General features: G+C 36.8%; 1 protein-coding gene across 2 annotated transcripts in view; it reads right to left on the bottom strand.

Moving 5' to 3' along the window:
* Bx42 (Puff-specific protein Bx42) overlaps positions 1-13112 on the bottom strand; it is a 224628-nt gene that overhangs the window by 85705 nt on the left and 125811 nt on the right. For both annotated transcript variants that reach the window (XM_067138220.2, XM_067138221.2), the window contains one exon: positions 6908-7049. In XM_067138220.2, the coding sequence (XP_066994321.1) occupies positions 6908-7049 (142 nt within the window). The remainder of the gene's footprint in view (positions 1-6907; positions 7050-13112) is intronic.

Raw genomic sequence — 13112 nt, 5'->3', positions numbered from 1 at the left:
CGAGAGTATGGACGAGGAGGAAGAAGAACAGCTCTTATCTATGCTGAAACTGTCTAGTGTTCATGAAGCTCTGGACATACTTATTGGTTATAGATTCAACTACAGACCCTGAACTACAGACATTCTATTGACACTTTAGAACGGCACGCGAGATAATTGTTCGCAGGCAACATAAAAAGTATTCACATAAGAAGCCCAACAGCTTTTTCAAACCTATCAACATGGTGGCAGACCAATCACCATCATGTTCCTATAATAGGCCCACCGAATCAGACTATGATTAATGTACTTAGTGCAGAAAGTTAGTACTGTACTGCATCAGTTTTATAGTTCCAGTGTACCCAGCTATGTTAGTTGTATTTCCATTTTACAGTACCTGATATGTATTGATAACCTTGTTTCATGAAAGTTAAGTATAATACTCATATTACTAATGTATAGGTTATGTATGGGGTTAGTTTCAATTTCCTAGGCACAACTCATTTCCCTTCGATTACACAGAATTTTCGTAACTCGGACAGATCTCCGCCCACTTTAGTCCAAGTTATCAAGAGTTTGCATTTCCAAAACTTTTTTTTTTTGCTATTTGCTTTAGGTTGCACCGACACAAATAGGTCTTATGGCGACGATGGGATAGGACAGCATACCTGCCAACTTTACAAAACCAAAAATCAGGAGATTTTGATATGAAAATCAGGAGAAATCAGGAGCTACAATTGGTCAAAATTGCTTATTCCACATGTCTTACGCAATACAGTACTATGATATATTTATAACACTTGTTGTCTCAAAGTCTGACTGCTGCTATATGAGGCTACAAGACTAAAAATTACACATCTCTATTACCTCAAAGTATGTGAGTGAAATGATTGGTCTCTGATAAGCCTTCCGAAAATAGTATGAACTAACGTTCTACACGTGTGAATCGGTCATGCACTTAGATACCATTATTTAGCAAATGCATAGATTAATATATGGCATCAAGCGCCCACGCGATTTTGTAGCTCAATGCTATTTGTATCAAATAACTAGCTGTTGTAGCCGTGCTTCACTACAGAATTCTCAGAAAAACTGTCCTTGTAGTTTTCCCAACTGAAGTTAACATAGGTCATTACAATGACGTCAGTACAAATGTCACGGTTAAAAAGTAATGCTGTCATATGAAATATTCGATAAAATGGAAAACAGCGCACATTTTCTCACTTTTAACGAAAAGGACGACAGTGTCGATCTAACAGTTGGAAGTTCCAGAGCTAGAGTCTGGCTCCATGGCCTCTGGTCACAGGAGTCCAAGGTTCGATTCCCGGTAGGGTTGGGAATTTTAACCCTAATTGGTTAATTTCGCTGACACGGGGGCTGGGTGTATGTGTCATCCTCATCATCATTTCATCCTCATCACAACGCGCAGGTCGCCTATGGGAGTCAGATCGAAATACCTGCATCTGGCGAGCTGAACTTGTCCTTGGACACTCCCGGCAGTAAAAGCCATATGCCATTTCATTTTCCAGAGCTAGAACGATCAGGCCGCAGCCAGCCGCAAGCACTTCTGCGTCATTATTCCATTTAAGTGTGCACACCGCACATTCCAATCGCTGCCTCAGAGAAGGGATCAAAAACCTGGAATACTATGATGATCCAGTGTGTTACGTACCAGCAGTATCAGAAAATTTATGAACCAGAGGAATAGCATGCTAAAAAAGAGAGAAATCTAACTCCCCAGCTACTTCCCGCCAATATTCAAGCAGGTTGTTATACTAGGCATGCAGAAGTAATCCCATCTATCAGAGATAAATGGAAGCAGAATACAAAAAGCACATCACAATGTAATGTTGTTGTTGATCAATTTTATGAGCTTTCTATATTGCAGGCCTTCACATTTAGTTTTCTTCCGACTGTGATATTCGAGCATCTAACGCGAGTCCTCCTTTCTTTCATGACTCCCTCTTATGTTGTTATTTGAGTGATCGTTCCTTCATGACTATTTTCTCATTCGTATAATCATAATCATAATTTCATCACCATAACCACCAATATTATTATAGTCTGTATGGTAAAACGGAATAAGACATAAATAACCAGACATTGTACTCTCTATAACTTTTGTTATGTAGTACTTTTCGATATGGCCAATAAGATAAAAATTAAATTTTTGACACCTTCCTCTAAACTACCATTTCGAACAGGGTGAACAACATGATTTACAGCGTAGACTGTAGTTCCTGACTTCCCAACTTCACATACCGATTTTCATTAAATTCAGTTCACCAATTTTCTCGTACTACGGCGCTGATATGGACTTGGCAACAAAAATCCAAATTCATGAATATGTCTGTTATCATAGCTGGTACGGTAAAAATGTATGAGACATAAATGATAGGAATTTTAATAACTTTAATTATGTAGTATTTATCGAAATGGTCATAAATAACAAATATTTGAGAATTAAAATTTAGGCCTTCCCCTAAACTACCATTTCACTCGGCGTGAATATAATTATTTATGGCCTAAATTGTAGCGACTTATTCCCAGACTTTATACAGTAGAAGTCAGTTTTAGCGAGAATTCACAACAACGGAAAATTTACTCGCCATAGCGGATTGTCGTTATATCCGATTTTTTTGTATAAAAGTCGGAAAACACCTCATACACATTAAAATAGGTATAAAATGGCGATCAGTTTGTTCAAAACGTGTGTTTCTGCGGATGATATCCACACTACGGCTTACTTGTTTGTTATTTTTCGAAATCCGATGCTACGTGAAAGTGTATGTCTAATTTCATTCTGAAAAAATTACAGTACCGTACTTCACCAGACGCAAAGCAGCATCAAACGTCCCTCCAGGGTCACAGTAGAATCGGAATTCAGCTATAGCAAGAAATTTGAAACGAGGCTCCCTTCACATTAATAGATCAGCAATTTGCTCCAAAGTTTCCACATTAGACTCAATCATAAGCACTATAAGCAAGCACACAACATACAACAACTTACCTGGAAGGAAAGGAAGAAAAACTTTCAACAATTTGAACAATGTTATGAAGTTAAACATTTTTAAAAAAATTTTAACTGCATACAGACTTTTTATGTAACAAAGTCAAAAATTTTTAGAACAACTATTCTAATGAATAGACATAGTTTTAAGTCAATCAACCATGTAACCATCTGCTCTCATACCAGTAACACACTAACCCTACATTGTTTTTAATATCATCTATCTTAATTCGTAATTAGTTTTTAAGTGAATCAATGTATTTGTAAATCTATGTATTTAAAATTTTAACCATTCACCTAAGCCACTATAACAGCTGAGGATGTTCCTAAATAAGGAATGAAACATGTACTGTTGACATATAAATAAAAAATTTGCCAAAAGGCAAAATAAAGTATCAAAATGGTGGAAGAATCTCAATAGTGTAAAAATTTAGTGTTTAGTACCGTACTTCCCCAAATCCATGACGAACCCCACTATTTTCTTACAAAAAATTTTAATCAGGCTCAAAAAGTGCTTTGTAAAATCATATGAATGCCTTTGTTGTACAGTACGCATTTTTAGACTATTTTTAGACGCTGAACATTGGCTTTCGTTATACAGCATTTTTTTGCGGCTGCACAATTATTCTTTATTTCGCGGGTTTAATGATCATTTACTTAAAATTGGCATCATAAAACCGAACAGAAACCGTTGAAAATTTGCCGGTAATACCTATTCCATGTATCTCTACAATACGGCGATCCGCCAGGAAAATATTCTTGCTATCTATAAAACTGTTACGGTACTTTTACTCAGCATCAGATATAACCGGCTACCGCTACACGCACGTCTCCCTTGCCGGGTTCGGCCAACTTCAGCGGCTAGCGATGTATAGGCCTAATCGCGGACGCTGAAAGTCAACAAACGACTTTATTGCGCTACGGTATGGCCATTCGACCCTTGCGTTTTTCGTGCACATACCTCACAATTTCATTTTCGACTTCTTTAAAGCGACCTTGTTGCGGACCACTGAATGCACTTTTTGTTCAGTACACATTTTTTAGCTATCTTTGTCTTCACGCTGACGCCAAAGATTGGCTTTACTTAGGCCTATGCCATATTTTCTTGAGGCTGCACAATTATTCCACATTTCCGAGTGTTTAATAACAAAATACCTGTTCCACGTATCTTTACGACTATCCATCACGAAAATGTTCCTGCTGTCTATAAAACTTAATTTTACTACGAGCCAGGTACATTAGACGCGTTACAACTCTGCTACCGAGTAGCCGTGGCCTTTCTAAGAATTCGAAGGCTCGCATGTTTTGATGCCATTCTGCAGATTTGAGAAACGTTTTTGTAGAGGCTAGTAGAATGTGATCTTTCTTCACTATTGCCCGAGATCCAGTGACGTGACACACAGGTACTGTACAACCGGCTGTCACAGCTAGCGATGTATAATAAAAAGGCGGTCGTTTACTGTCAACGAATTTTGTGTGTGCGTGCGCGTGCGGGGTGGAAAGAAGAGGTGTGGTTACCATGGTAGTTGCCTGTGGTATTCATTCCTGTTAGACCGCGAAAGGAAGACAACCCTTGATTTTTTTGCATAAAATTCTGAGGGATAAAACGTTGTCTTGGATTCGGAGAAATATGGTATCACTCCAGAGTTTCCTTCTTCAAATGGCGTCACCTAACCTAACCGTATATGTGTCGTGAAAACATATTTGAAACGCATGTAGAGCCGATTTATCCTCACTAAAAATTTGCATGTGAATAGTCTTTCCACAATTTAGCTAGACGCGAGAAAATATGAACTATCCTCTGAAATCAGCGATGTAGGCCTACTCTGCCATATCTGGAGGTGTATCAAATTTTTAATTTCAGTATATAACATTAAAATTAAGAGATCGTTTACTTCAGCAGTTATTTTTAATGAGTTGACAACTGCTGTCGGCCACATTATTTACGCATTTATTACGAAAACTTATCCTCTTTCATTTCAAATTTTCGACTCCAACATCGCCTTCGAATGTCGACGAGAGAACTCGCAAATGCACAAATGAGAAAACTATACCGTACCAAAGATGATCGATCGTATTTTGTGGCAAACGTTCCAGTTTCCTTATTCAAACAGCGTCACCTATCCTAACTTAACCGTACTATACGTATGATGAAAACATACTTAAGCGCCAGTAGAGAAATGATAACCTTTTCGCTATACATTTACATGATAATAACCTTTCCGTAATTTAACCAGACGCGCGAAAATATAAACTAACCTCTGAAATCAATTACACACTCTGCCATATCTCGAGGTGTATCCCATTTATACTTGAAGCGATTGTTTACTCAGCCTTTAGTTTTAACTAGTTTAGAACTGTTATCGGACACGTTATTTACACACATATTACGAAAATATGTTCCCTTTCAATTTGAATTTTCTTTACAGAACAGCAGTCGACGGGTATTACTAATCGACTCCGACATCGCCTTCGAATGTCGACGAGAGAACATGCTAGTGGACATAGCGAGAAAACTATACCGAAGATAATCGATTTCATGCAACACATTCGTGGGGGGGCATAAATATCGATAACAAAAAAAAATATTGCGCGCTTAATCGCTCGTAATAACGGATGCACCAATGATAGGGCTCTCACTGTAACCGAAGAATTTTGAAGGGACAGAAAATAGTTGTCGGTATAACGGGGTTCTCGTTATATGCCATACTCGCTATAGCGGACTTCTACTGTATACCGATTTTCATTCAATTCTCTTTAGCCGTTTTCTCGTGATGGGCGTACATAAACAGACAGAGAGACAGATATTGCGGAAAATTGAAACTTGGATTTCTCCTTGTTACTGTGGTCACGACTGGTGCAGAAATATTCTTTTTAAATTCTGAGCAATGTACAGACACTCATATTTTATTTATATTGAGATTAATTAAAATTAGTCAGAAATTTCTCCAAATGGCTCCTAAAATCTCTAGAAAAGTAACTAGTCGTTATCACTGAAATTCTGTAATTAAAAATAAAAAAATCCATATCTAGTGGTCCGGCCCCAAGCCTAAATGGTTAGCGTGCCGGCTTTTGCCCACAGCGGTCCCGGGTTCGATTCCCGGCAGCGTCGGGAATTTTAACCATCATTGGTTAATTTCTCTGGCACGGGGGCTGGATGTATTTGTTGTCTTCATCATCATTTCATCCTCATCACTACGCGCAGGTTGCCTACGGGCGTCAAATCGAAAGACCTGCACCTGGCGAGCCGAACATGTCTTCGGACACTCCCAGCACTAAAAGCCATACGCCATTTCATTTTTCATAATTAGCGACTAGAATCTGAATCTCTAGAATTGACTAGACTGATGTGAACGAACACGAACATAGCACACGAGATCGAGAGATTGACAATCGATATACAGGTTTCGATAATCATCGCACATTCGCACACATTTCTTGCATTAATAAACGTCGATATTTCGTTTGAAAGTGGCCAATGAGCGTTAAAAAAAACTGAAATGGCGGGATTTGAAAAAAATATTTGAAGTTCACCTAAAAAATAAGCTAAAATCGGGAGAAATAATAGAATAATCGGGAGGCGGGAAAAACTGACGAAAATCGGGAGTCCCCCGCCTAAATCGGGAAAGTTGGTAGATATGGGACAGGCTTAGGAATGGGAAGGAAGCGGCCGTGGCCTTCCTTAAGGTACAGCACCAGCATTTGCCTGGTGTGAAAATGGGAAACAACGGAAAACCATGTTCAGGGCTGAAGACAGGGGGTTCAAACCCACTATCTCTCGGATGCACAAGCTCACAGATGCGCGCCCCTAACCGCATGGCTAACTCGCCCAGCTCCAAAACGTTTGAGATGGATTATGTTACGGGGAAGAAATAAAGTGAGTAAATATGCTAATACTTCGGTTGACAGTGTACTTACCTGCAGCTGCTTGTGTCCGGATGCCTGCACGTTCCTCACGAGCCTTCTGAGCCAACTGACGTAGATGCTCCTCCTTCTTTTCCTTTTCTTTCTGGGCTAATTTTTTCTCCAGTTGTGCTCGCATTTCTACAGCCTCACGTGCCTAAATTTAAAAAGAAAAGACATTAGCTCATCTAATTACAAAACTGAAATGAAGAAAAAGTACCAAATTTAAATGGGAAAAAATCTGTATTTAACAGGAAGTCTGATAGTTCCATTTGTAATAACTTTTCACTGAATATAAATTGTATTAAGAGAAATAAGCTGTCAATATTGAATTAAAAATGGACACAGGATAATGCCTAAGGGTACAAAAGCACAGAAAATGAGAAATGGCAAAAATACAAGAAAAATGAGAGATATATGAAGGGAAGGTTTTTTTATCATTCTGGGATAGGATCCTTATTTAAAGAAACCAATCTGTTTTTAAACATAACCATATTTTTACGTAGGCTTTGTCCAAGAAGATCACTTCTTTATGAATATTTTAAACTGTTACCAGTCGCATACTGTATTAAATATTTTGGACCATGGCACCGATAGCCCTGCACTCCAACTGACCAATGAGCACAGGACCAGTAGCCACGAATCTACACCTCTGAATTTGGGAGATGGAGAGGAGCTGGTCCCCACTGCCAGCTGTCCTGAAAATGGGTTTCCTTTGTCTTACATTAAGATGTTTAGGTACAAGGATAATGTTATTTAAGGTAAAAAAAATTCATTATTGGTTCCGTATTGAATCGAGATTCACAAATAAACAAGGGAATTATAAGGTCCACTTATTCAATACTGAAGAAAATTATGTGATACATTTTACACATCTGTTAAATCTTAACAATTCATTTATTTAGTCATATGGGACCAGTGTGCTTTTGTTGGCGGGACCTAGTGTTTATAACGCACTATGTCGTCTGGTATAGGCTAGAGCAATTTTGTTACTTTAATTGATCTGTCTCTGTCTTATACTTGGCTTTGACACTATGAAAGTGACTGTGGTACGAGCGATGCTAGTAATGCCATTCCTTGTGCAGCCAGTCCCTGCTATGAATGGTGTGAAACTGTTGCTCATAAGGTCGGTTTGTGAATGCATTTCAGTGGGCTTGGCAGACTGATATGCAATAGAAACTTCTGGCACAGTGAGGAAAGCAATGGGAAACTACCTCACTCATTTCCCTAGTACGCCTCTTCAGTGATGCCTAGGCCATCTATGACAGCTGACGGTGGTGCTGTTGAAGATCCAACCAGCCTTCGGGCTGATGACTAAACATACACATACATGGGAACAGTTTGGACAAAATTGTATGTCACCATCAGCCAAGAAACAAAAACAAAGACATTAGAAACACATTCAAATTTACACCTCTAGTCAATTTATACCAATAGTTTACAAAATTTTGCATATTAGGGCTAAAATGTTTATACAAACGTGAACTGGTAATCGTAGTACATCGGTGTATGTTTTATATGATGAGGTGTACACCATAATTATAATTGAGAGATATGCTAAAACTCTTTGTACAATATGCTTTGTAGTAAAATGTATACAATTGTCAATTTTTCAGTACTAAATAAGTATAATATTTTTGTTTCCACACAATTTAATACATTATTACAAATAGATGGGTATTGCAATCAAGTTCCGTGAGGCTAAAAAACAGATGCTCAATTATGAGTCGTTCCACAAAAGTATATATAATTATGGTGTTAAAACATCCTAATTGGAAAACAGCTTTGTACTTAACAGAAATAACGATTAAAACATAGTAACTGCCAATTTAAGGAAAGTAGGCAGGCTGAGTTTATAGATCGATGGTGTCTTGGCATTAAAAGCAAAGTACTAAGATAAGAGTTTTTATATCATCTTGCTTCACTTTTATGTCCTCGACTGTCATAATAAATTATGATATGAGGTTGATTAATATAAAATGACCAAGACTCTTGTTAAAACAGTGTGTCAAAAAAGGATCTTACATGAAAAATCCGTAGCTACATAGGTGGGTCTAGAGTGGTCTCGAACCAAGACGGAACCTACAAGAAGAATAAGATAAGATTAGCATTACGAAAATGAGGCGGGGAAAGATACATTAATGAAATATGAGACTCGCCCCATGTGCCAAGCTGATAGAAGTTAAAGAGGAACTGACAGACTAAACTGACCGGCAGTACATCGCGAGAGAGAGCGCGGGGGGTTGGGGGTGGGGGGGTTAGCTAAGTGGGAGGAGGGGAAGGTGCGGTAGAGGCAGGGCTATACTCGGGCGGGCGCGGACAGCGGTAGGGATAATATACGGTTGTATTATGTATTATTTGAAATACTGATCGATTTTTGGGTAATTTAAGATGATTTAATATTTTAATGAGTGTGTCGAACAAAATTGTAGGTCTTTTGAATAAGTCATTGAGATTGAAATTTGGGTTATAGTATTGGTCAAGTGAAATGTAACATTCATTTATTACTTCAATAATATCTATGTCGTGCTCTATACCATAAAATTTGTGATTATAATCGTTCACATGTTGACCTACCGCAGAGAATTTTCTGTATTTGATTGCATTTACATGTTCCAATATATCTAATTTTAAATGATCTACCGGTCTGTCCAAGATATGTGCCATCACAGTCATTACAATGGAATCTATAGACACATGGTTTTTCAAAAGGTTTAGAAGAGTTGATTGATTTAGAGTTATGCAAAATGTCTTAAGTTTCTATTATCAGTTCTAAAAGAAATCTTAATGTTTTGCTTCTTAAATATGTTTGTAACTTTATAAATATTGTGGTTGTAGGTAAAAGTTGCAAACATTTTTGGTTTTGTTGTTTCTTTAAGAAGATTAGATTTTGGGCAGTATCTGTGCTTGTTTATTATGCGTTCTATAAAATTCTTATAGTAACCATTGTTACGTATAGTGTTTATTTCTTTATTAAGGTTAGATTTCGACGTGGGAATATTAAATGCTCAGTGTACTAGGCTATTGTAGGTTGCATGTTTTTGTTGTGAGATGTACAGAGTCATGTTTGATTGTTGTTGCCATGTGCGTAGGTTTTCTGTAAACGTCATATTTGAATGAAGAAGGGAGTCTAGTGATAGTAAGGTCCAAAAAATTGATAGAATTGTTGATTTCAGATTCAAGTGTAAATTTAATATCTGTGTCAATGTTATTCAGGTGAATTAAGGTGGTAGCTGCATCTGTGGCGCATTGATCCAGAATAATAAATGCGTCATCCACATATCTGGACCACAGGTGTATATTATTGAAAGTTGGGTCTTTGTCTATTTTTGTGTTTTCTAAAAAGTCCAAATATATTTCTGCTAGAATACCAGAAGCTGGTGAGCCCATAGCTAGTCCATCTTGTTTGTATACTATCTTGTCAAATATTATTGATTAAGAGTTTCAAGATAGACATAAAATCAAGAATTTCAAGCTGACTTAGTTGACTGTGGTTGTGTAGATTTTGAGGGATAATATGCAGAAGTTTTTCTGGTTTGATGCTTGTATACATGTTAGTGATATCAAACAAATGAGAATGGTATGTTTGAAGTTTAAAGTCAATATAGACTTTTTAGAAAACACAAAAATAGACAAAGACCCAACATTCAATAATATACACCTATGGTCCAGATATGTGGATGACACATTTATTATTCTGGATCAACCCACCACAGATGTAGCTACCACCTTAATACACCTGAATAACATTGACACAGATATTAAATTTACACTTGAATCTGAAATCAACAATTCTATCAATTTTTTGGACCTTACTATCACCAGACTCCCTTCTTCATTCAAATATAACGTTTACAGAAAACCTACGCACACAGCAACAGCAATCAAACACAACTCTGTACATCCTCACAACCACAAACGTGCCACCTAAAATAGCCTAGTACACCGAGCATTTAATATTCCCATGTCGAAATCTAACCTTAATAAAGAAATAAACACTATACGTAACAATGGTTACTATAAGAATTTTATAGAACGCATAATAAACAAGCACAGATACTGCCCAAAATCTAATCTTCTTAAAGAAACAACAAAATCAAAAATGTTTGCAACTTTTACCTACAACCACAATATTTATAAAGTTACAAACATATTTAAGAAGCAAAACATTAAGATTTCTTTTAGAACTGATAATAGAAACTTAAGACATTTTGCATAACTCTAAATCAATCAACTCTTCTAAACCTTTTGAAAAACCATGTGTCTATAGATTCCATTGTAATGACTGTGATGGCACATATCTTGGACAGACCGGTAGATCATTTAAAATTAGATATATTGGAACATGTAAATGCAATCAAATACAGAAAATTCTCTGCGGTAGGTCAACATGTGAACGATTATAATCACAAATTTTATGGTATAGAGCACGACATAGATATTATTGAAGTAATAAATGAATGTTACATTTCATTTGACCAATACTATAACCCAAATTTCAATCTCAATGACTTATTCAAAAGACCTACAATTTTGTTCGACACACTCATTAAAATATTAAATCATCTTAAATTACCCAAAAATCGATCAGTATTTCAAATAATACATAATACAACCGTATATTATCCCTACCGCTGTCCGCGCCCGCCCGAGTATAGCCCTGCCTCTACCGCACCTTCCCCTCCTCCCACTTAGCTAACCCCCCCACCCCCACCCCCCCGCGCTCTCTCTCGCGATGTACTGCCGGTCAGTTTAGTCTGTCAGTTCCTCTTTAACTTCTATCAGCTTGGCACATGAAGCGAGTCTCATATTTCATTAATGTATCTTTCCCCGCCTCATTTTCGTAATGCTAATCTTATCTTATTCTTCTTGTAGGTTCCGTCTTGGTTCGAGACCACTCTAGACTCACCTATGTAACTACGGATATTTCATGTAACATCCTTTTTCGACACACTGTTTTAACAAGAGTCTTGGTCATTTTATATTAACCAACCTCATATCATAATTTATTATGACAGTCGAGGACATAAAAGTGAAGCAAGATGATATAAAAACTCTTATCTTAGTACTTTGCTTTTAATGCCAAGACACCATCGATCTATAAACTCAGCCTGCCTACTTTCCTTAAATTGGCAGTTACTATGTTTTAATCGTTATTTCTGTTAAGTACAAAGCTGTTTTCCAATTAGGATGTTTTAACACCATAATTATATATACTTTTGTGGAACAACTCATAATTGAGCATCTGTTTTTTAGCCTCATGGAACTTGATTGCAATACCCATCTATTTTTAATAATGTATTAAATTGTGTGGAAACAAAAATATTATACTTATTTAGTACTGAAAAATTGACAATTGTATACATTTTACTACAAAGGATATTGTACAAAGAGTTTTAGCATATCTCTCAATTATAATTATGGTGTTCACCTCATCATATAAAACATACACCGATGTACTACGATTACCAGTTCACGTTTGTATAAACATTTTAGCCCTAATATGCATAATTTTGTAAACTATTGGTAAAAATTTACTAGAGATGTAAATTTGAATGTATTTCTAATGTCTTTCTTTTCGTTTCTTGGCTGATAATGACATACAATTTTGTCGAAACTGGTCCCATCTGCCTAAATAAATGAAATGTGAAGATTTAACAGACTTGTAGAATCTATCACATAATTTTCTTCAGTACTGAATAGGTGGACCTTATAATTACCTTGTTTATTTGTGAACAAGGATAATGTCCAGGTAGCGGAGGTGACTAATACTAACGAAGTATTGAAATTTATCTATGATAACAAAGACATTTACAATATTATACAAAAGTTGAAAACTAGAAAAGCTGGAATCAATAAGATTTCTGGGGATATACTAAAGGCAATGAGTTGGGATATAATGCCATATCTGAAGTACTTATTTGATTACTGTTTGCATGAAGGACCTACAGTATACCTTATGAAAGGAGAGTTACTGTAAATGCCCCTGTATATCAAGGAAAATATAAAGGAAAGGATGGTGATCATTAAACGCATAATTACAGGCCAGTCAGCTTGACATATGTAGCATGTAAGCTTTGGGGAAGCATTCTTTCTGACTATATTAGACATGTCTGCAAAATTACTAACTGGCTCAATAGAAGGCCGTTCAGGTTTTGTAATAGTTATTCCAATGAAGATCAGATTTCAACAAGATATAGCAGATATTTTAGATTCACAA

The sequence above is a fragment of the Anabrus simplex genome, chromosome 1 (genome assembly GCF_040414725.1).
Source record: "Anabrus simplex isolate iqAnaSimp1 chromosome 1, ASM4041472v1, whole genome shotgun sequence".
Classification (NCBI taxonomy): domain Eukaryota; kingdom Metazoa; phylum Arthropoda; class Insecta; order Orthoptera; family Tettigoniidae; genus Anabrus; species Anabrus simplex.
The sequence above is the reverse complement of the archived record's forward strand: the minus strand, read 5'-3'. Positions and strand labels throughout refer to the sequence as shown.